Genomic DNA, 25,251 nt, shown 5'->3' on the forward strand with positions numbered 1-25,251 from the left:
TTGCGTCTCGAATGAACCGAAAATTAACTCAAAACAAAACCATTGTATACTACTAAATGAACCGAAAATTGTCCATTATATAAATTCGAATTTTAAGATAACGATAACGATTATACATATTAGAAGAAGACAATAACGATAAAGATGATGATTATGATGATGATAATTGTTCATACCCTTGCCCAAAATTAAGACCCAGGTCCAAATGAGCCCAAAAAGGCCCAATCTAAAGATTGGCTTTCGCTACTTACCGACCTCCTCAAAAGAGGTCGGGTTCGACACACACTCCACTTCAAGGAAGTCGGGATCGAAGATTAGCTGGCAGATAACCCTTATTCAAATAAATAACTGCCCCTAAAATCTCTCAACCCACTTCCAGGAGTCATATCTCCACTTCCCTAAGATAAAGGGACGGTTATTCTCCTTAAAAGATGGAACTACTCCAACAGTGGTTATTGGTTCACCACTATAAATACACTGACACCCCTCAGGTATCTCTAAGTTCCAATACTCTCAAAACCTGCTTAGCCCCTTACTGACTTAGGCATCGGAGTATCTTTGCAGGTACCACCCCCCATTCCTTCACACCCACAAGTCGGATGGCGGTTCCCTAATACTAACCCAGTCGGAGACCTCCTCCTTCAGGCGACTGGGCCAACCTAACAAGTCCATCCCGTTAATCTCCGGTTACCCATCGTAACATTGGCGCTGTTGTCGGGGACCCGAGAGATCAACCAGTAATGGCTGACGAATCGCACGAAGACAGCCACACAGCGTCCGATTCTGAACAAGAAAATCAAGACATTGAAAATAACGACAGGGATATCGTCACCCACCAAGGGGTGACCAACCAGCACAGGGAAGGCACTTCTGGGTTGAGAGACCCGAAGGCAAATTCCTCTGAAGGGCACGAATCAGGAAAGGAGGGACAACCTCACACAGCTGATTTTATGGGATTGCTCCACGGCCACCAAGGGCGCCTGGAACAGTTGGAACAAGAGTCAGAACGACAACGAGATGCAGAGAGAAACTTGAGGAACGAGATTGAGTGACGAAAAGAGTTAGAAGAAAAGCTCTTAAGACTGGAATCTGCTCTTAAAAGTCGAAGCTCCCGCAGCGACCGAGAAGATTCTCCCTTGGGAGGAGAAGGCCCGTTCAGTGAGGACATAATGAGGGCAAAAGTTTCAAAAAACTTTAAAAGCCCTGATATGGACCTCTACGATGGAACCACTGATCCAAAGCATCATTTAAGCAACTTTAAAAGTCGGATGTATATGGCCGACGCCTTTTATGCCACTCGCTACAAGGCTTTTCCGACAACCTTGACGAAAGCAGCAATGAAGTGGTTCGATAGTCTTCTCCCGAGGTCGGTCACCAGCTTCGTCGACCTCTCGCGAAAGTTCCTGATGCGATTCTCCATCCAGAAGGACAAAGTAAAGCACGCACCGAGCCTCCTGGGAGTAAAACAAGAGGTCGGAGAACCTTTGAGGGACTACATGGAGAGGTTCAATAAAGCGTGCTTGGAGATTCAAGACCTGCCCACGACAGTGATTATGAGCCTGGTAAATAGACTTCGAGAAGGTCCCTTCTCCCAGTCCATCTTGAAAAGACACCCGACCTTCCTAAGTGATGTACAGGAGAGAGCTGAGAAGTACATCAGTATGGAGGAAAATGTCAGACTTTGAGAACCAAATTGGCGACCTGGACACTCTCACTCATCAAAAGAGAAAGAAAGAGATCCCAGGAAAAAAGAGGAGGTCGGCCTTGAGAGGCCTAGGAGATATCACTCCTATACTCCTCTACGAGTTTTCCTAGTTGATGTCTACGGGAAAATTTGTCATATTGAAAGACTACCTCCCCTAGGCCCACCAAAAATAAAAAGGGAGGGAGTCGTGGCGACTACTGTAAGTACCATAAGCTATATGGTCACTCAACAAATGATTGTTATGATCTTAAAAAAGTGATAGAAAAGCTTGCTAGGGAAGGTTGGCTGGATAGATATCTCATGAAAAGGTCGGACCATCATGGCAAAAGAAAGCGAGATGACGTGGACCGAAGAGATCCACCGCCATAGACCCCGGAAAGACATATACACATGATCTCGGGATGATTTGGGGGAGGCAGCCTCACAAAGTCATATCGCAAGAGACACTTGAAAGAAGTCTACCAGGTCGGGAGCAAAGCTCCCGACCTCCCAACCATCTCCTTTACTAAAGAAGATGTGCAAGGCATCATCCTTAGACATGATGATCCAGTCATGATAACAATAATCCTTGCCAATGTCCACCTTCACAGAACCCTGGTAGATCAGGGAAGCTCAGCCGACATTTTATTCAAACAGGCGTTCAATAAGTCGGGATTGGATGAAAAGGAGTTAAGAGCTCACTCTGACACCCTATATGGGTTGGGGGATACACCAATAAAATCACTAGGCTTCATACCCCTACATACAACTTTTTTAAAAAGAGGCAAAATCCAAAACTCTGAGTATCGACTTCATAGTCGTCGATGTGGGTTCAGCCTACAATGTCCTAATAGGCAGAACTACCCTAAATTGGTTCGGAGCAGTGGTGTCCACCCCCACCTTTGCATAAAATTCCCAACACCAGAGGGAATAGCAACCATTAGGGGAGACCAGAAGTTAGTAAGAAAATACTACAATAAAAGCCTAAACCTAAGGGGAAAGGGCAAGGAGGTGCACACCATCGAGCTAGGAGGAGTCCGACCTAAGGAAGAATTGCGACTACAACCCAAGGAAAAGACTGAAGAGGTGCAGGTCGGGAAAGAGGATGGAAAAAATACTAACATAGGAGCTAACCTGAACGAAGGATTGAAGTAGAAGCTTATAAGGCTCGTACAAGAGAATTCCGACCTCTTCGCCTGGAAAGCCTTTGACATGCCCGGGACAGATCCCGAGCTCATGTCACATAAATTGTCGGTGTATCTGACAAACTCCAATTTGACGGTTTATCTTGTATTGAATTTAGGGGATTTTATCACCTTTTACCCACATTTATTCAATGAAATAGCATGGTTTTGTATATTCTCCCTTAATTGTGTTTAAGAGTGAAAACATGCTTTTTAGGTCTTAAAATAGCTAAATTTAATTCTCCTTGATTCCATTAGATGCCTTGATATATTTTTTAAGTGATTTAAGGTTTAGGAGGCAAAGATTGGATCAAGGGAATGAAGAAAGAAGCATGAAAAGTTGGAGAACTCATGAAGAAATGAAAAAACCGGAAAGCTGTCAAGCCGACCTCTTCGCACTTAAATGACCATAACTTGAGCTACAGAGGTCCAAATGATGCAGTTCCAGTTGGGTTAGAAAGCTAATATCCGGGGCTTCGAAACGATATAAGATTTGCCATAGTTGCTACACGTATGGTGGCGCGCACGCGCAAAGTACGCGCACGCGCCGTTGCTGCCACCTAGTTCACTTAAAGCAACATGTGGCCAGCGATTTTAGAAGCCTTGTGGGCCCAATCCAACTCATTTCTGATGCTATTTAAGCCAAGGATTGAAGGGGAATCAATATACTTTTCATACTTTACATGTTATTAACCATTAGTTTAGTTTAGTTCTAGAAGTTAGTTTCTAGAGAGAGAAGCTCTCACTTCTCTCTAGAATTAGGATTAGAATTAGGATTAGTTCTTAGATCTAGGTTTTAATCTTTGCTTTCTTCTACTTCTACCTTTCAATTCTTTGTTGTTAGATTCATTCTTCTTCTACTCTTTTGTTGTAATTTCCTTTATGTTGTTCTTACATTTTGTTGTAGATCTAGTATTGTTCCTTCTACATTCTTTCAATTCAATAAGAGGTAATTCATAATAATTGTTCTTCTTTGCTTTTTCATTGTTGATCTCTTGTCTTTGTAGTTAGATCTCTCTTTAATTCTTGCATTTAATAATGATTACTTCTATCGCACTCCATGTGTTTGATGAAATGTCTCTTATAGCTATTAGTTAGATTTTGTTCCTCTTGGCCTAGGTAGAGTAATTAGTGACTCTTGAGTTATCTAATTCCCTTGTTGATTGATAATTAGAAGTTGCTAATTGATTTGAATGCCTCTAAAGCTAGTCTTTCCTTTAGGAGTTGATTAGGACTTGAGGAATCAAATTGATTCATCCACTTGACTTTCCTCCATAGTTAGAGGTTAACTAAGTGGGAGTAATGGACAATTTGTCATCACAATTGAGGAGAATAATTAGGATAGGACTTCTAGTTCTCATATCTTGCCAAGAGCTTTGTTAGTTGTTAGTTTACTTTCTTTGTCATTTACATTTCTTGTCCAAAAGCTTAAAAACCCCAAATATAACTCACAACCAATAACAAGACACTTCATTACAATTTCTAGGGAGAACGACCCGAGGTTTGAATACTTCGGTTTATAAAATTAGGGGTTTGTTACTTGTGACAAACAATCTTTTGTATGAAAGGATTTTTGATTGGTTTAGAAACTATACTTGCAACGAGACTTCAATAGTGAAATTCTATACCGTCAAAAACCCATTCGTCAAAATGGCGCCGTTGCCGGGGATTGCAATGGTGTTGTGTTATTGGTTATTGTATATATGTGAATATTGTGAATAGCTTGATTTTTTTGATTGCTTGTTAGTTTTCGCTAGTCTTAGTATTTTGTTTCATTATTTCTTATTAGTTTTTGTTTCTTATTTGCTCTTGCTATCATGAATTCTCACCTTGGCTATGAGTTTGGTTATCAAAATGTTGTAGGAAATGAGGACTATAATGAAAATGTGTATCAAGGATGGGACACTCAAAGGTGGGAGGAGCCATATGCATATGATCAATCTTCATGGCAACAACCTCCACCCATGCACTATGAAGAAGAGTCATTCTATGATGCATATCAATCCAACGGCTATGGTGAATCACCTTGTGACTTTCAAGAACCACCACCATATGCCTATGAACCATATCCTCAACATAACTCTCAACCATACTCACAAGCCTCTTTTCACCAACCACCTTCATATGACCCTAATCCATATCCACCATTCCAACAACCATATGAGCCATATGAACCACACATAGAGCTACCACCACCCCAACATCAACATTTTCAAGAGCCACCCCCTCCATATTATTACCAAGATGAACCACCTCCAATATACAAAAATTTTCAACCACAAGATGAATACTACTTTCCACCACAACCTCCCATGGAAGAATACTCATATCCATTGATCCAAGAGCCACATGATCCTAATCATATTATCCAAGAGGAACAAGAGTCAAGGGATCACCTCAAGGAAGCATTGGATCAATTTCAAGCAACCATGGAGTGTGTTGTACAACAAGTGGAAAGAATGGAAAATATTGAACCACCACAACTCTACCAAGAAGAACCACCTTCCTACTATGAACCCTTCCCCCAAAATGATGAACCTTTTCAACCACCCCAATCTCTAATGGATGAAACCCTTGGTGTTCTTGTTCAAGGGCAAGAAGAGATGAAAAGGGATGTGCAAAATTTCATGACCGCCTTGGATGCGGTAACAAATCAATTAGCCTCCCAATGCTTGAACACTCAAGGAACTCCCATGGCTACATGTGGAGAATCGAATGAAGAACATAGCATGAAGGAGAGATTGGAAACTCCGGTGGGAAATGAAGGAAGTTGCCTTGTATTGGAACAATTGGAGGAAGCTTTAATTGTTGAAGACAAGGAAGAAGTGGTAGAAGACTTAGGAGATGCGGAGCCTCCATGGGAACATAAAGTTGAAGAAAACCCTTCCAAGATGATTGAAATTGATGCTAGGGAGGAAAGTGCACACCTTCCAAGGCATATTCCATATGAAGACTTGGATGGGATAGAGCAAGAATTGAATTCCCATGGCAATGAAGAGCAAGTATCAAGTCCTAGTGGTGGAGAATCCTTTGAACTTGAAGAGCCTTCTCCCGGTGCATTTGAAAATGTTGTGGAGGTAAACTTCTTTCACCCTCCCAATTATAGTTTGATTAAGGGAAAATGCTTAGATAGTATTAATGAACAAAGGATTGAATTAGAGAAATCTTGTGAAGAGGTGGAAATCCTTAGAAATAGAAGAATGGGAGTGGAATACGCTTTGTCAAGATCGTTGGAAGCATCTTTTTCTAGGTTATCATCTACTCCTTCACTTGAGTGGGTAAAATTCATTTCTATTAGCTTTATTGTCCCACTTGAGTATGGCTTGCTTGAAACGGATGGTCAACTTAGGATGCTTTGTGGAATGAAGCGTAAGCGAAAGATGTTTCGTGGTTGGCGTTGCAAATCAAGGCTCATTTTGGTTGATACTTCAAAAGTTAAATACAAAGGTAGGAATAGTGCTCAAATAGATGGGTCTAGAAGGATTGTTGGGCACTTCATAGAGAATTCACCTTACTCACCACCCGGTTGGACTAATAATGATGATCAACCTCAAGACGGGTGTGAAAACAAAGTGTGGGACCCCGGATCACAAGAAGAGGATCAACTTTGGGAGCCCCAAGCTTGTGAAGAACTTCATCAACACTTGGCTCAACCCATAGGAAATCTTGGGGCACAATGGAGAACCAAGCATTGGTGGGAGTTCCAAGATGAATACAAGCACAAGCCACCTTGATGAGGAGCTCCCCATAAGTCCAACTTAAGGACAATAAATAAAAGTGCTTGGTGGGAGACACCCCACCATGGTAAACTCTTTCCATACTCTTTTAGTTTGTTAATAAGTGAATTGAGTTGCCATTATAGGTAGATTCTCATTTCCATTTTTATCTTTTGTAAATATTGGTAGAATTAGTTTAATTTCTTGTTTTTATTGTTTTATCAAGTTTAGTTAGTAGTATAGTATGTTGAATAAGGTTCTAGGGCGTTTTGGTAGCTGTTTGGAGGATTGAAAGGCTTGGATTGGTGTAAGAACTTAGAAAAAATATTTTTGAAAAACAGAACACCATCCACGCGTGCACGCACCTGACGCGTACGCGCACCCAAGCATTTTTCGACCACCCACGCGCACGCGCACTGTACGCGTACGCGTGGATGCAAAAATTCTACCCCAGCCAAAAACCCGAGAGTTAGGCCTGCGCCGTGCGAACATTGGGCCTAAGGCACAAGTCTATGCACGCGTGCGCGCACTTGGCGCGTACGCGCACATGATCTTAAATTGGCAATGCACGCGCACGCACACTGTGCGCGCGCGCGTCGATTGCACGATCCACACTCCTGGTACTTTTACCCGAGAGTTGTGCCAGACTTGGGCCGACATTATGCCTCCGGCCTAACTCGATGCACGCGTGCGCGCACCTGGCGCGTACGCGTCCTTCGACCAATATGCACATCGACGCGTAAGCACGCATGACGCGCACGCGTCGGTAAAAAAAAAAAAAAAAAAAAAGAGTTTTTTTTTCTCATCTTCCATTTTCTTTTGTTCACTGCATTCGCATACTTCTACTCTTTCCATTTTCATTTTGTTTTTATAGCATGTTTTCAGTTTTTTTTCTAAGTATCATTTCAATAATGGTGTTGGATCCTTACACTCAATTGTTGAGAAATTCTTGCATTATTTTGGTGCCTCTTGACTTGTTTGATATTCTTGGGTGATGAAACTTTTAAATCAATGCTTCATCTTGTATGACTCTTATGTCTTTGTGCATTGATATGACCTCATATTGTCTTTCATGACCCACTTCTTCTTATGTGAACTTGATGTGCCATATGCTCTTCATGCTTCGATTTTACTCTTGCATCAAGTATGAGTTAATATGCCATTTACTTATATTGTTTTCTCACTTACATGCGTAGCTAACATGTCGTGAGAACCTTACTCTTATTTGGCATTAGCCCCGGCCTACGTTCTACTTGTTTTGATATCTTTGTTGTAGGCCTAATTGTTGTTCTTCTTTCCTTCCCTTTTAGGTTGGCCACCAAGAAGGGAGAAATGAATAGCTTTAAATGGGGCAACAAACAAGTCATCCGCACAACCTTTTGAAGGAGCTCATCAATTGTAGCAACCCGTCCCCCTTACTCATCTTTGAGTGCACCGAGGACGGTGCAAACTTTTAAGTGTGGGGAGGTCGTCCGACCATTCGACGATTTTGGGTGACAAACTTCTAATCCCAACACTTTTGCATTTCATTTTAGGTTTTTAGGATTCTTATTGCATATATATACACAATAGGCTTAGTCAAAATAATGAATTTTCAAGATTTCTATCTATAGGGCACCTTAATTGATTTGAGTGGAAAACTTTTCATAGAACTTGCTTGAATCATATATATTGTGGAACATGAATTTATGAGCTAAGAACACAAGCAAGTGAGATTTGAGCCTAATGGTGTGGTTACATCCTATAACCACTTATTTTCCTTCTTGTGTGCATTATTCTCTTTCTATGAATGTAATCTTTGATTTGTTTGATTCTTTATGTCCATTATTTTGTGTATACATGTATTTATATGATTGAGGCCATCACTTCATTAGCTCACTTATCCAAATAGCCAACCCTTTTATATTCCTTTGTTAGCCAATTTGAGCCTACGCTTAACCCACTTGTTCTTATTTTAGCACATTACAAGCCTTAAAGCGAAAAATAATAAATGTCCTTATTTGGATCTTTGATTAGCTTAGGCTAGAGTGTGTGAGTATCATTCAAGTGTGGGAACCTTGGGACATTGGGTGAATAAAAGGGTAATTTTGTATTGTTATTGAAATTATTGGGAATTGGGGTACATGCTCATGTATTGATTAAATGTATAGACCTTATGCATTGATGTTCTTGTGTATATAGAAAGAAAAAAAAAGAGAGAAAAAAAACAAAAGAAAAAGAAAAGAAAAAGAAAAAAAACAATATAAAAAAATAGAAAAAAAAAGAAAGAAAAAAAGAAGAAAAAAAAGAAAGGAATAAAAAGGGGACAAAATGCCCCAAATCAAAGTATAGTCCAATAAAATCAATGCATAGGTGTTGTGAAATTAAAAAGGACTACATGAGTATGTGAAAGAGTGAAAAATGGTTAGTTAGGTTGGAATTTAATTGTATAGGATGTCATATGTTAGGTGGGAAGTTTAAGCTTATCAAAGATTCAAATTTCAAACTCACTTAACCAAATATGCATCCTACCTTGACCCTAGCCCCATTACAACCTAAAGAAAAGACCTCATGATAGATGTATGCATGCATGAAATATATGTTGATTGTTAGAAGAAGAACAAATCTTGGAAAGCATGATTAGGGGAGAATTGGGAGAATCGACCCTAAACACTTGAGCGAATAGAGTGCAAACACTTCCGGTGAGGGTTCGATGCTCAATTACATGTTTTCACCTATGATCATCTCTTCATGCAAGTTTGTAAAAATATTTAATAACTCAATTCAATTGTGGATTAGACTTGCTAGTCCTTAGCCCCTGTGCATATATGCTTCTTGGGAATTAATTTATTTTGACCAAGCAATTACATTCATGTAGATAGTTGCATATAGGTAGATTGCATTTAGTAATTTTCATTGAATAAATGTTGATCCCTTTGCTTTCTCTTGGCTTAAGCATGAGGACATGCTTGGTTTAAGTGTGGGGAGGTTGACAAACCCCAATTTGACGGTTTATCTTGTATTGAATTTAGGGGATTTTATCACCTTTTACCCACATTTATTCAATGAAATAGCATGGTTTTGTATATTCTCCCTTAATTGTGTTTAAGAGTGAAAACATGCTTTTTAGGTCTTAAAATAGCTAAATTTAATTCTCCTTGATTCCATTAGATGCCTTGATATGTTTTTTAAGTGATTTAAGGTTTAGGAGGCAAAGATTGGATCAAGGGAATGAAGAAAGAAGCATGAAAAGTTGGAGAACTCATGAAGAAATGAAAGAACCGGAAAGCTGTCAAGCCGACCTCTTCGCACTTAAATGACCATAACTTGAGCTACAGAGGTCCAAATGATGCGGTTCTAGTTGGGTTAGAAAGCTAACATCCGGGGCTTCGAAACGATATAAGATTTTCCATAGTTGCTACACGTATGGTGGCGCGCACGCGCAAAGTACGCGCACGCGCCGTTGCTGCCACCTAGTTCACTTAAAGCAACATGTGGCCAGCAATTTTAGAAGCCTTGTGGGCCCAATCCAACTCATTTCTGATGCTATTTAAGCCAAGGATTGAAGGGGAATCAATATACTTTTCATACTTTACATGTTATTAACCATTAGTTTAGTTTAGTTCTAGAAGTTAGTTTCTAGAGAGAGAAGTTCTCACTTCTCTCTAGAATTAGGATTAGAATTAGGATTAGTTCTTAGATCTAGGTTTTAATCTTTGCTTTCTTCTACTTCTACCTTTCAATTCTTTGTTGTTAGATTCATTCTTCTTCTACTCTTTTGTTGTAATTTCCTTTATGTTGTTCTTACATTTTGTTGTAGATCTAGTATTGTTCCTTCTACATTCTTTCAATTCAATAAGAGGTAATTCATAATAATTGTTCTTCTTTGCTTTTCCATTGTTGATCTCTTGTCTTTGTAGTTAGATCTCTCTTTAATTCTTGCATTTAATAATGATTACTTCTATCGCACTCCATGTGTTTGATGAAATGTCTCTTATAGCTATTAGTTAGATTTTGTTCCTCTTGGCCTAGGTAGAGTAATTAGTGACTCTTGAGTTATCTAATTCCCTTGTTGATTGATAATTAGAAGTTGCTAATTGATTTGAATGCCTCTAAAGCTAGTCTTTCCTTTAGGAGTTGATTAGGACTTGAGGAATCAAATTGATTCATCCACTTGACTTTCCTCCATAGTTAGAGGTTAACTAAGTGGGAGTAATGGATAATTTGTCATCACAATTGAGGAGGATAATTAGGATAGGACTTCTAGTTCTCATATCTTGCCAAGAGCTTTGTTAGTTGTTAGTTTACTTTCTTTGTCATTTACATTTCTTGTCCAAAAGCTTAAAAACCCCAAATATAACTCACAACCAATAACAAGACACTTCATTACAATTCCTAGGGAGAACGACCCGAGGTTTGAATACTTCGGTTTATAAAATTAGGGGTTTGTTACTTGTGACAAACAATCTTTTGTATGAAAGGATTTTTGATTGGTTTAGAAACTATACTTGCAACGAGACTTCAATAGTGAAATTCTATACCGTCAAAAACCCATTCGTCAGTATCCCGGATCGCGACCTGTTCAGCAAAGAAGACGGAAGCTCGGACTTGAAAGAGCCCAAGTGGTGGAAGAACAAGTGCAAGTCCTCCAAGAAGCCGGTTTCATCAAAGAGGTCAAGTATCCGGCATGGCTAGCAAACGTGGTACTAGTCAAAAAGCAAAATGGCAAGTGAAGGATGTGCGTCGATTACACCGTCTGAATAAGGCATGTCCCAAAGACCCATATCCCCTACCAAACATTGATTCCTTAGTAGACTCTAGCTTGGGGTATCAATACTTGTCGTTTATGGATGCATACTCGGGATATAACCAAATCCTGATGTACAAGCCGAATCAGAAAAAAAAAAACATCATTCATCACGCCTAAGACAAACTATTGCTATGTGGTCATGCCCTTTTGGCTGAAAAATACTGGGACCACATATCAAAGGCTGATGAACAAAGTGTTTGCTCCTCACCTTGGGAATCTAATGGAAGTCTGCGTGGACGACATGCTAGTAAAAACCAAGGAGGAGACCGACCTCTTGGCTGACCTCTCGCAAGCTTTCGCCACCATAAGGACGCATGAGATGAGATTGAATCCCGCAAAGTGCACCTTCGCGGTTGAGGCCGGAAAGTTTTTGGGATTTATGCTAACACAAAAGGGGATTGAAGCCAATCCCGACAAATGTAAAGTAGTCCTAGAAATGAAAAGTCCGACTTGCTTAAGGGAGGTCTAGCAGCTGAATGGCTGACTTGTCGCCCTCTCCAGGTTCTTGGCAGGATCAGCATTAAGATCCCTACCACTCTTCTCCCTACTAAGAAAAGGATGCCAGTTCGAATGAACTCCTGAGTGCAAAGAAGCATTCCGGGAGTTTAAAATGTTTTTAACCCAACTTCCCATTCTGACCCGACCTGCAGTTGGGAAGAACTCGTCCTGTATTTGTCCGTAACAGACAAAGTTGTAGCATCAGCTCTAATACGGAAAAACGAGGTCGGGCAGCATCCCATATACTTCACCAGTAAAGTTTTACAAGGCCCTGAATTAAGGTATCAAAAACTGGAGAAATTTGCATATGCCTTAATAGTATCCTCTCGAAGACTACGGCCTTACTTTCAAGCTCACACAATAAAAGTTCGAACAAACCAGCCATGAAGCAAATTCTCCAGAAAATGAATATTGCGGGTAAAATGGTTCAATAGGCCGTAGAGCTATTAGAGTTCGACCTTAAGTATGAAACTCGGATGGCAATCAAAGCCCAATTCCTCACCGATTTCGTGGCAGAATACACAAGAGATCAAGAGGAAGCTTCTACGGCATGGGAACTATATGTAGATGAGTCCTCAAATAAAATCAAAAGCGGTGTAGGCATAATACTAGTCAACCAAGAGGGAACACAAATAGAAGTCTCCCCCAAGTTTGAATTCCCAGCTTCTAACAATCAGGCAGAATATGAAGCCTTGATTGCAGGATTAAAACTGGCCAAAGAAGTCGGCACAACGAAAGTAGTCGTGTTCAGCGACTCTCAGGTGGGACCTCACAAATAAATGGAGAGTATCAGGCTAAAGATCCCAATATGAAGAGGTACTTGGACAAAACCTTGGAGTATCTCAGGTGTTTTACAGAAATCGAAGTCAAACACATAACTCGGGATCTCAACAGCAGAGCAGACACCCTTTCCAAGCTAGCAAGTACCAAAATAGGGGAAATAATAGAAGCCTGATCCAAGAAACTCTCCAAAAACCCTCTGTTGCAAAAGAAGAGGCTAAGCAAGATGTCCTTGAAGTCTCCGGATTGGACCTCGGGTGGATGAACCAACTAATCGGATATATAAAATTCAATATCCTACCCAAAGAGGAAAAAAAGGCCAAGAAAATTCGGAGGAAAGCATAAAACTACACTTTGGTGAAAAATATCCTCTACAAAAAGGGGATATCAACACCATTATTGAAGTGTGTCCCGACTTTAAAGACAACGGATGTGCTCGAGGAGATCCACAATGGTATCTGCGGGAATCATCTCGGAGCAAGCTCCCTGGCTAGGAAAGTCATCCGAGCTGGGTTCTACTGGCCGACTTTGCAGAAAGATGCCACCGAGTTCGTGAAGAAGTGTCAGTCATGCCAAATGCATGCAAACTTCCACGTCACTCCTCCCGAGGAGCTCATCAGCATAACTTCTCCATGGCCTTTTACAAAATGGGGGATTGGAACTGTTGGGACCCTTTTCCCAAGCGCTTGGACAAGTAAAATATCTAATAGTAGAAGTAGACTACTTCACGAAGTGGATTGAAGCAGAATCATTGGCCACCATCACCGCCCAGAGAAGTCAAAAATTTCTATACAAGAACATCATCACAAGGTATGGGGTACCCCACTCCATCACCACTGATAATGGCACTCAGTTCACCGACTCTACCTTCAGAAACCTGGTAGCCAGTATGAAGATCAAGCATCAGTTCACCTCGGTAGAACACCCACAAGCGAATGGACAAGCCGAGGTAGCCAATAAAGTTATACTGGCAGGGTTGAAGAAAAGGTTGCAAGATGCAAAGGGAGCATGGGCTGAAGAGCTTCCTCAAGTACTATGGGCTTATCGGACCACACCTCAGTTCGCCACAGGAGAAACACCTTTCCGACTTGCTTATGGCGTAGAAGCTATAATACCAGTTGAAATCAATGAGCAAAGTCTGAGGGTAAGCTTCTACGACGAGGTTGGCAATGTACAGGGGCACAAAGAAGAACTTGAACTACTCCCTGAAGTTCGAGAACAAGCCCAGATAAGAGAAGTAGCACTGAAGCAAAGGATGACAAACAGATACAACAAAAAAGTCATTCGAAGAAGCTTCGCCCCGGACGACTTGGTCTTGATCAGAAATGACATTGGAGTTAACAAGTCTGGGAATGGAAAGTTTGCTACGAGCTGGAAAGGGTCATACAAATTAATGAGGTCCTAGGAAAAGGCTACTACAAGATGATCGACTTGAACGGCACCGAACTACCTAGGTCGTGGCATGCTTGTAACATGAAAAGGTACTATAGTTAACTCCACTCTCTGATGTACTCTTTTTCCCGACTTCATGGTTTTTTCCCAAAAAGAAGGATTTTTCGGAAGGGGATTTTAACGAGGCATTAAAGTGGAGGCTAAAGGGCAACAATTTTCAACCTCTTAGTAGCAAAAAGTACATTTGTGAATAAATAAAGATCTTTTTCTACATCTCTTTATAAATTACTTTTAAGTTATTATCGTTTATCTACGAAACGTACCGACTTAAGCTCGACAAAACGTAAAAATCCCATGCCCGACCTACGTGGTAGGCAAGATAAAACGACGAGGTATAAGTCGTTGTAAAGAGGCTATAAAAGTAGATCATGTAACTCGGAAATGTAACGACTAACAAGTCAGAAAAACCGAGAAGAATCGAAATGCATCGCAAAAATAGCCTAAGTTATGAACAATCCAAATAGGAAAATTTGAATTCACAAGGAATGCCAAAAAGATATAAAAAGAAAAACTATCAACAAAGGCAGAAGTTGTCTTTGGAAAATCCAAAAATAACTTAGACAAAACAAAGCCTGCCCAGATAAACAGTTTTTCTTCCGAAAGCAAAAAGATCAAAAGGGTTTTTATGAAAAACCTAGCGAAGGAAAAATTGCAGAAAGCATGCGCGCACCAATTAGTCTTAAAACCCCTTATCCAAAAAAGGGGGACAACAATTAAAAGCATTTTTTGTTAGCGGCCATAAAAGGCCAAGGAAATGTCAGGAGCAACCACCACAGAAACAAGAAAAAGATAAGTTGTTCAAAGGGGGCCCACAAGCTGGGCCCCAAATAGCTCAAATCAATTAAAAAAAGTTAAGAGTCGCCAGAAGTCGGATCAGTGGCAGGGAGAGAAGTCGGAGTAGCAACAGGGGAGGACGGAGCAGAATGTTCAGGATCTTGAGCGGGAACCCCAGAAGAACTCGGGAGGTCCTCATCTTGTCGCCCCTCACGAGGAGGAGACTCTACTATCCTCTGCCCCCGAGTCTTCAGGTCAGAGTCAATCTCAGATCGGGAAGGAGAAACGATGGCCCCATCCACTACAATCTTGTCAGGGTCAAGAGAAGAAAGGTCAAAGTCGGGGGTGATAACTCCGACCTGCTCCTTAAAGACCCTCCAAGTCTCCTCCGAACCTTCAGCCACCGAATCCTCCAAGTCCTGGAAAGCCTCCCGACATCCTGCCAGCTCCTTCTTCAAGTCAAGGTTCTCCCCAAAGAGCCTGACATAATTCTACTCCGCCTTCTCCTTAAGGCCCTCCGCCATGGCACACTGGCCCATCAGCTTCTTCTCCCTTTCCTGGAGCTGAGTCTTCTCCTCCCTCAACTCGGCGACCTCCTCCTTTAGCCTTTTCTCCTCCTCCTGATAAAGGAAGATCCTCCCATCTAGATCCTCAACATTTTGGGTAGAACCCAAAGAGTTAAGGGGAGTCTTCTCCAAAATATCAAGAAATTTTGTGCATACTCCAGCCGTCTGAACACTCCCCTGAACTAAGAAATTAAGATGGTTTCGAATGTAAATATCATCCATATTAATTCGAGTATAGGGATAGATGTGATTCCGAACAAATTTGGGACCATAAAAATTAGCATCCCCAGAAAAAGAAGAGCCAGACTTCGAAGTCTTGCACTTCTTCTTTTCGGGTTCAGGGGAAGATCGGGGCGGAGGAGGAGGAAGAGAAGAGGCAGAAGAAAGAGAGGGAAAGGTATTTATAAACACATCAGGGGCAAAATAGTAAAACGAGGCTATTATTAAAGATATGCGCCGTTACCAATGTAACTACTCCCCACGTGTAAATACGAAATCCCTAATTGACGCGACGTTTGATTAGATGCGACTGTTGAAAATTTTTAAATCACGTCGGTTCCTACTTCATGTTGGCTACAAGTCCGAGTTCAAATACTCGAGTCCAACTCATAATTAAAAGAGATCGGACTTGAGTAGGGACACTGTTCATACCCTGGCCCAACATTAAGGCACAGGTCCAAATGAGCCAAAAAAGGCCCAATCTAAAGATTGGCCTTCGCTACTTACCGACCTCCTCAAACGAGGTCGGGTTCGACACACACTCCACTTCAAGGAAGTCGAGATCGAAGATTAGCTGGCAGATAACCCTCATTCAAATAAATAACTGCCCCTAAAATCTCTCAACCCACTTCTAGGAGTCATTTCTCCACTTCTCTAAGATAAATGGACAATTATCCTCCTTAAAAGGTGAAACTACTCCAACGGTGGTTATTGGTTCACCACTATAAATACACTGACACCCCTCAGGTATCTCTAAGTTCCAATACTCTCAAAACTTGCTTAGCCCCTTACTGAATTAGGCATTAGAGTGTCTTTGCAGGTACCACCCCCCATTCCTTCATACCCACAAGTCGGACGGCGGTTCCCTAATGCTAACCCAGTCAAAGACCTCCTTCTTCAGGTGATTGGACCAACCTAACAAGTCCAGCCCGTTAATCTCCGGTTACCTATCGTAACAATAATAATGATGGAGGAGAATGATAAAAAGGAAAGAAGATACAAAATTCCAATAAGAAGAGGAATAATATGAAGAAGGAAAAGAAAATAAAAAAAAAAGAAACACATAACTTGATTAATTTGGATGTAAAATTGATTGGAAGTGGAGAATTACTCTATTTTGTGCCCCAATGCATCAATATGAAGATATGTATAACCAATTATTTATCTTTTCTCTATTTTTGGGTAAGCCATTGGATTTTTTTTCAAGTCCAATGAAATAGACCATATTTGTTTTCTTCGTGTTTTTTGGTCATGAAATTAATTTCTTCTTCAGTGCCACAATCGATATTTCTCGAAATAACTAGTGGGCTTATAGCTTGTGAATGGATTCAGGCCTAAATATAGGTCCAGCCCAACATTACCGAAAGCAACACAACGCCTGCATCCAAGCAACGACGTCGTTTCGAACAAGTTGTTACGACTGTGGTGTTAGTTATTTTTAACTCAGCTGGAACCTGGAAGCTACAAGCAGAATCGCCAAGAGCTACCATAACCAAAAAAAAAAAAAAGGAAGGTTCGAGACACAAATAAAACGAATACAAGAAATGTTGCGATCGTTGGTTGCAAAACCTCACAGTTCCCAATGCTTTATCTTCAACCTCTCGCAGAAGTTACTTCACGGAAACGGCGCAGCTCAATTCCGAGCAACGCGCGCATTCACGCCGCGTTCAGTTGCCGGGGTGTCGCCGCCGTCGAAGGCGATCGTGTACGAGGAGCACGGGCAACCCGACGCGGTGACGAAGCTGGTGGAGTTTCCAGGTGTGGAAGTGAAGGAGAATGATGTGTGCGTGAAGATGCTGTGTGCTCCCATAAACCCTTCCGACATTAACAGAATACAAGGCGTGTATCCCGTCAGGCCAGAGCTACCCGCAGTTGGTGGCTACGAAGGCGTTGGAGAGGTTTACTCCGTCGGCTCCGCTGTCACTTCTCTCTCTCCTGGTGACTGGGTCATTCCTTCTCCACCGTCCTTCGGTGCGGTCTTTTCTTTCTCCTTTCCTCAATTTTAATTCACTTGATGAATAAATTCTGTTGCATTTTTTCTGTTTTGGAAATTTATGAGTTTTTAGTTTTGGTTCATTTTCAATTTTATGCTGTCTTGCGTATTTTGATTCAAGTGACTTGACACTGGTTATTCTTATGTAAACTCTTGAATTCGAGTACCTAATTTATTTATCTGAATATTTTTACTGGAACGTTTAATTTTATGAAGAAAGTTTTGGTGGTATTTCAATGGGAATGGAGTAATTGGTGAAATTCGCTTTTATGCTTCCTTCATTACTTATCAGTTATCATATTGTTTTTAAGAAAACTTTTGATTGTATGTTATTTTGGGTTTGACAGGGACATGGCAGACATACATTGTGAAAGATCAGAGTGTATGGCACAAGATAGACAAGGGCGTGCCTATGGAATATTCTGCTACCATCACTGTTAATCCCTTGACTGCTCTCCTCATGCTTGAAGACGGTGTTACTTTGAGCTCAGGCACTGCCCTTTTTGCAATTCCTATATTATATATAATTTTATTCTGTGTTTTTCGTTAATTGATATTTATTTGTACCTGTTTAAACTTTGTGATTCTGGATATGAACAGGGGATGCAATTGTGCAAAATGGAGCTACCAGCATGGTTGGGCAGTGCGTCATTCAGCTTGCAAAATCTCGCGGTATTCGCAGCATAAATATTATAAGGGACAGGTGCTCATTTGAAGGTTCATTGCAACTTTCTGAGCTTCTGAATTGTTATTATAGATGATACTTTGCTTTTATAGTGAAAGCTTGTCCCTCTTTTTATCCATAATAAATAGTAGATAACACTGAACACTTTGTTGCTCCCTTGTGAAGATATTCTTACATTTCAAATCTTTCTACTACAGGGCTGGGGTTGATGAAGTGAAAGAAACTCTTAAGAATTTGGGTGCTGATCACGTTTTCACTGAGAATGAATTGGAAGTGAAGAATGTAAAGGGTCTCCTGGTATATATCATTACTCCTGTGGATTTGATTTTTATCTTTATTTTTTATGATTAGCCTTCATGGGGATGCTAGGGAAGCTGACAAAACTTATTTTTCTTTTCTGTTGCAAAAAAAAAAAAAAAAATTGATTTTTGAAGAATTGTTATATGTATTGATTTCAAATCAACTTATTGTGTCAAATTGACATGCTAGAATGATATACCTGAACCTGCACTAGGATTCAACTGTGTTGGTGGCAATGCTGCTTCTCTGGTTCTCAAATTTTTGAGGTATGATGTGAGATGTTGGATAAAGACTGGGTTGGCCTAGAAACTCTGTACATTTTTCATTTTATTCCAATAATTTTATGCAGACAAGGAGGAACTATGGTGACTTATGGTGGAATGTCTAAAAGGCCTGTTACTGTGCCTACCTCAGCCTTCATATTTAAGGTATGGCAGGAACTTTTGATCATTGCCTGCGTGCCCTAAATAATGACCATGAGCCAAGGAATCCCATGTATCATGACTTATTTGTGGCGTATTCTTTCAAATGCCATGTGCCTATCTACTTAGTAGCATAGCACACTGATCGTTTATTAACTTTAACAATGATCTGGAATCTGAAAAACAAATCATATTTGCAGGAACTTTCCTTGAGGGGGTTCTGGCTGCAGAAATGGTTGAGCACAGAGAAAGCTGTAGAGAGCAGAAGAATGATAGACAAGCTTTTGGGTCTTGTACATGAGGGCAAGTTAAAATACAAGTAAGCCTTCTATCTTTAATGGGGAAAACACATTTATACTTCTCACTCAGTTGATTGACCAATTTCATTCGCTGGTCACCTTGTTTACTTTGCAGCATGGAGCTGGCTCCTTTTAGTGATTTTAATACATCATTGGATAAGGCTCTTGGAAAACTTGGGAGCCAACCTAAACAAGTGATCAAATTCTAAACGTCGGATTTTTGGAGAGGGAGTTTGCATTTGTCTCTTATCTGTCAAGTATCAACCCAAATCTTTGTAGAACCTCATTTGTATAGTACGTGGATATAGAGTTGTCTAAATAATACGTTGTCTTTCGTCAGTGTATCGTGTCTGTTTTTCATGCTTGATGCAACCAATATAGAAATTCTAATTCAAGGCCGATTACGTAAAACTGATGTGTGCTATTTTTTTATTCGCGAACTACTGTTTGGCCCCTAAATGATTTTATTCTCGTATGTAACTTCTTCTATTGATGCACTAAACTAATGTCGTTATGAAATTACGTATAAAACTGAAAAACCTAAAAGCAAACAAATTGAAAGGAAATGTTTTTTTCCTCTCGAAGCATATGTGACCGTTTAAACAAATAATTCAAACACGGGGCAGGGCAGGTAAAAAATAATTAAATTTTTTTTCCAATGAAATATGAAGTAACTAATGCTTCAAATAAATGGCAGAGCAAGCCATAAAAATTATTGTATTTTTTGCTGACAAATATTATTAAGCTATGATTGATCATAGAATCACCAATGAATTCTAAAATATTATCTTTGAGCTCGAAAAAATTCAGGACCTTAAAAGTTGATGAACCCTACGAATCTTTGCATTCTTTGGTCAGAATGTAGTCCACTGCCTCTTCTACACTGTCAACAACCTGCAGAAGTGAAATTCTATTATAAATAATACTCACCCCAAAGTAGTGGCAGCCATGGCCATGAAATAAATTATTGCTTATCCATTTAGTTTTAAGCAGGCTGCCTACTTCTTGTTACCATCTATGCATCTAGTATAGAAGAGAAAACGTGTTTCTCCAAAAAAAAGTAAAATACAAAACATAAGCCCATATCTAAGAAGAGCATGAAGGAGTTACCAGATCTGCTGGGAATTTGTGATGATTTTCCTTCCCCTTGAATACTCCAGTTCTCGTGAGAATAGAAAACCAAGGATGGCCAGTCTGAAATGCATAGTTTCATTCATAGCATCATTTGTTTGCATATAGCTTTATGTATTATACTAGTGAAGTCTAACTTCGACAGACATACCTGTCGTGCACCCCTAATGTCAACTGCAGGATTATCTCCAATCATGTAAAGTGTTTTAAAATGTTGAGCATTGTTGTGATTTTTAGCAGGGACATCATTGTAAACCAGCGGAACAAGTTGTCGTAACACAATCTCTGCATTCTGGAATACAGATGGATTAGGTTTGCCAAAACTTGTGTAATCCAGAGGTTGAGAGTGAATACTGCATACAAAGCTTTCCATGGTTAGAATTGGAGACATTATCATGGAACTAGATAAAATTGACCATAGTCTTGGTTGTCTGCTTAAAAGCTTCTTCATCAACATTCAACAGCAAGATAATTGGCAGTCTTACCTATTGAAGATGGATTCTAATGCAATCCTGAAAGCTCCCATTCCCAAACGTTCAGAAGGAAATGCAGTCTACCTTTTGCGGGACCTTGTCAGTGATCATAGTACTATATAATACTTCAACAGGATTCCACATAATCTCTATCTATCTGCAAAATTATCTGTAGCAAACATCAACCAACCTGGTATTCAAGGTCATCATTTGCAAAATATAGACTTGGTTGTGGTCCAGTATTTCTTCCGGGCAGGCCTCCTGTTTTTAATATGTCGCATAGAACCTAGATGAGAAGTCTTGGTCAGTAACCGTCTCACCGATCTACCAATCCCATTAAAATATCAAATCAAAGAACTTCAAAAATCCTAAAGTAGAGATTGTTTATTTGTTTTCATTTCGAGGAAAGACAAACTAAGCAATTATTCAAGTATATGATTTCTAAAACTATTAACGCTGACAACAGCTTAAGAGTATCAATGTTAAACCGAGTTGAATGTACTCATTTACGATCTTTAGCATTTCCTGTTTAGCTATGAAGTGCAAACAAAGTGATGGCCTATGGGTTGCCCAAACACAAAGACCACCTTCATTTACTCACACATAATGGCCATGAGCCCAGAACCACCTAGTAGGTAACAACAAACCCCATAAGATACCAAAATCACTTTATATTTATAAACCAATTATGTTGTTTCATGTCATTTGCAAATCACACTGCTTTGTGAAAATGAAATGGTTGCACGATGGTTAAACTTTCCATTAACTTTTTACGTTTATAGTAAAAGCTATTTAATTAAATTATTATTCTTCATAAATTGTGATTCAAATTTTATACAAATAATTCACATTCACATGGATCAGACACAAAATCATTGTAACCTGTATGTCCCTGCTCCAATCAACAGGGTCACTAACTATGAATGCTGCTTGAACCCTTTCAGAGAAGACATCATTCCTTGGAGTGCTCTCATTAACCTTTACATTCTTGGTAGTCCATTTCTTGTATGGGGCCAATGGATCAATATGTTCAAAGCATGATGCATATTCATCAATTGTAAGAACATTTCTGAAGGAGAAAAAGTAAATTAGGAGAAAAAAAATAATCAGGCATTATAGATGCAAATTGCTTAACAGTTCCATGAAATATCAGACTGAGACAAAGCAAACCAATCATCTAAGAAACTTACTTAAAGCCATATTCAGACATCACTGCAGCAGGTTCCCCTTTTCCCGCAGCAACAACGAGCTCATTCTCAAATCTGTAAATTGAAATTTCTATGATGATAAATCTAACAATAAGAGTAGGACTAATGGCCCCAAACTGTATGTTAACCACCTTACTGGTTCCACCGTAGTTTATTCATTTCTGCCAACAGATGATGTAATATACATACCTGCTAGCCAATTGCCTAAATGGTGAATGGCCCTGTAAAACCTGCACATTGATCACATTTATATCTGTTCAGGCCACAAACCCTTCACACATTTGAAAGAGAACTCAATGCTAAAGCACAAAAAGGCATTCGCTGGTATTTTCAGAGAGACATCTACATACAGAAAAAACAGACCAGAAAATAGCACAATACAGGGCATGAGGAAGAATGGTTGGTTATGGTTAATAAAAACACTGCAGATTTCCTAAAATACCTGTGCAGGTGAGATGTTTATACCCAATATTTGACTCAGCTCAGAGGCCCTTTTAGCTTCAGGAAAACCACCACCTGCATGAAACATAAAACTAAGATCACAATAAAAGTAGCATATCAAAATTCCCACGTACCTGAAATGCAGAAACTAACAACACACAGCACGAACGCACTATGACACAACTTCAAACATATGGCATAAAATCAGAAAGAGAACTCACCATTGGTAAGGAAGACATAAGGGATTCTGAGTCTACCTGAAAACAAAAATCAGATCAACAAATTCATCACTCCTTAAAGGCTTAAATGCCGGATAAGAAATAAATACAGAAATTTAATTACTCTAATTATTAACTATTTGTTATTATAGTTACCAGTGGAATCGTATAATCTTCTTAGCGCTGCCGGAGAACCGCCGACCGGGGAGTTTCCGAGGAGAATGACTCCATCGATGTCGAACGCAATGCCAAAGGAAGGGCTAATACAGCAACAACATCGTTACCGAACTCGAATCCGAAAACTAAAGAATTCAAAAAGATATAAATGAGAAACAGAAGGTTTCAGTTTTGACGAACCGTTGTTGCGATGGCGAAGAGAGCTGAGAAAATGAGCGAGAAGGTGCTAGAGACGAGAACGTAGTTCGCTTCCTCACTTCGCTCTGCAATGCTTTCCTGAAGAGATGGAACCTCGCCATCGTTGATTCGTTTCTGTGTTTTCCGATCACCAGAGTGAACCACCTGAGCTCAAGTTAGTTACCAGAAAACCACCGAATCATAACGGGTTCCCCAATTGAGCTTAGCCCATAAAGGAGCCCAATATGAAAATCTCATATTTAGCCCACAACACCTTCCTTCTTTGGGCTAAAAAGCTTTCAAATTCATCTCACTATAGTTCAAAAAATATTTAAGCGGTGTATTTAGGATTGGGGTTGTCCAATCCATTGATAAAAAAAAAAAATTTAAGCTTGGGAATCACATCTTGTGCATACAGCAACTTATTGGACAGCAACAAACCCTTAAATGGAACTCAGTACTGCGGTGGATTAGTTCTTAATCTGTCGGACTAGGAGATACTGTGAAAACCAAAATAAAAAACCATGGAAATATGTAAAAAATTGAAAAAATTATCATAATTTAGGGATTTTATTTCACTTGCATGTTCAAATTTTAAACGAAAATAAATATCTCATAATAATATTGAAGTTATTTTCTTCTATTATTGAACATTGAGTATAACATAAAAATATTCGGAACCTCCAATTTATACATTTACTTAGCCTAATCACATCTGGGATAGATATTACCTGATCACATCGATGTTACCAAACTTTTCAATTATTATTAGCACGGTTCCGAGTAGAACTAGTTTCTACTCATCGTGAAAGAGAAACAAGTAAGGAAGCAATATACAAAACAACAATGTTTTAAACCTCATTTTTTCCATCTTGCGGCTGCATTAGGTTTTTTCCTTGGTCCACGGCTAGATTCGGTGTATGTTTCAATTACTCCTCTTACTTTTTGGCTTAGCTTGGGCGTGAGCTTTTTATTATTTTATATTAATGTGAACATGCACATTGAAATCGTGACAACAATTTCCTAAACCAAAAGGACATTCTTTCTTGCTAATAATGATCTCTGCTAAATCCAGAATCCATTTCTTTTTTCTTTTTTCTTTTTTCTATTTCATGCTTGTATTTTTCTATTTCATCGTTATTGCGATATTACACAGCTTTGTAAGTTATAACAATTGTTTTCTTAATTTCCTATACCCTAATAAAATACTAAACTATATGATTGATACGACGATCCAAACTTTTACAACTATAATAAATAAATATCATATATGAAAGGGTATGGTTTAGCCGGCCGACCCTCCTCAATTAATACTAAATTATACTAGCCACCATACACCAGAACAAAAAGTTATTTTAATTATTGCAAAGTCAAGCTGATGAATTTGATATGCAGAACTTCTTACTTCACTGACTTCATCATTCGAGTGATGGTATCACTGACGTACAAAGCTGAAATGCTTCCGGAGGAAGGAACCGTGAAATTATTTGTCAACATAATAATAACTATAATTTGAAAGCACTCTTAAGAAAATAATAATATATATTTATTATTTGCGATGAATATAATCTAGATTCTAGAGCATAGTCAACATACACTACATACATAATTTCTATTTCAAAACTTTCTCATGTGAGGCGAGTTAATATTTAAAATGGGATTTGGATCCTCTAAAGTTTTAATTTTACTTTAAAGAGTAAAGTGTGATCTCTCATCATTGATTTCATAGGTGGGACCAAGAATAAATATGAAAGAGAAAATATTCAAGAGTAAAAAATCACACTTTATTCTCTAAAATGAAATTTAAACTTTAGAGGATCCAAATCCCTCAAAATGATCCCTGAAATTTGATCTCCGGTTTAATTTAGTCCTCAAATTACCAATTGACTCAAATTGTACCCTAAAATATTAAGATGTGGCTCAAGTTGGTCCTTCCGTCTATTTCTGTCACCAGAAATTTGACGTGGCACATGTAGTTGACACCTGCAGCATCAACAGTTGTCTGACATGGCGAAATTCTTGTATGCATCAATTTAACCCCAATAATTTGAAAAAAAAAACCCTA

The 25,251-nt window shown here is 39.4% G+C and overlaps 3 protein-coding genes across 3 annotated transcripts; 2 read left to right on the forward strand and 1 right to left on the reverse strand.

The window, feature by feature from the left end:
- Window positions 1-13,540: 13,540 nt before the first annotated feature.
- On the forward strand, window positions 13,541-14,390 carry LOC130945704 (uncharacterized). Its single transcript, XM_057874412.1, has 2 exons — window positions 13,541-13,888; window positions 14,340-14,390. The coding sequence occupies exons 1-2, from the start codon at window positions 13,541-13,543 to the stop codon at window positions 14,388-14,390; spliced, it is 399 nt and encodes a 132-aa protein (XP_057730395.1).
- A 2,753-nt stretch (window positions 14,391-17,143) lies between these two features.
- Window positions 17,144-19,772, forward strand: LOC130946898 (enoyl-[acyl-carrier-protein] reductase, mitochondrial). Its single transcript, XM_057875792.1, has 8 exons — window positions 17,144-17,633; window positions 18,003-18,146; window positions 18,256-18,358; window positions 18,538-18,637; window positions 18,830-18,906; window positions 18,990-19,068; window positions 19,263-19,381; window positions 19,477-19,772. The coding sequence occupies exons 1-8, from the start codon at window positions 17,207-17,209 to the stop codon at window positions 19,568-19,570; spliced, it is 1,143 nt and encodes a 380-aa protein (XP_057731775.1). The 5' UTR covers window positions 17,144-17,206; the 3' UTR covers window positions 19,571-19,772.
- A 226-nt stretch (window positions 19,773-19,998) lies between these two features.
- Window positions 19,999-23,427, reverse strand: LOC130946897 (uncharacterized protein YKR070W). The gene is made up of 12 exons (XM_057875791.1): window positions 23,190-23,427; window positions 22,989-23,092; window positions 22,836-22,871; window positions 22,616-22,689; window positions 22,363-22,403; window positions 22,156-22,227; window positions 21,848-22,034; window positions 21,156-21,251; window positions 20,978-21,045; window positions 20,644-20,845; window positions 20,472-20,555; window positions 19,999-20,255 (listed from the first exon to the last, which is right to left on the reverse strand). Exons 1-12 carry the CDS (start codon window positions 23,306-23,308, stop codon window positions 20,193-20,195), a joined length of 1,146 nt encoding a protein of 381 aa, XP_057731774.1. The 5' UTR covers window positions 23,309-23,427; the 3' UTR covers window positions 19,999-20,192.
- Window positions 23,428-25,251: the final 1,824 nt, after the last annotated feature.

The sequence above is a fragment of the Arachis stenosperma genome, chromosome 8 (genome assembly GCF_014773155.1).
Source record: "Arachis stenosperma cultivar V10309 chromosome 8, arast.V10309.gnm1.PFL2, whole genome shotgun sequence".
NCBI classification, from domain to species: domain Eukaryota; kingdom Viridiplantae; phylum Streptophyta; class Magnoliopsida; order Fabales; family Fabaceae; genus Arachis; species Arachis stenosperma.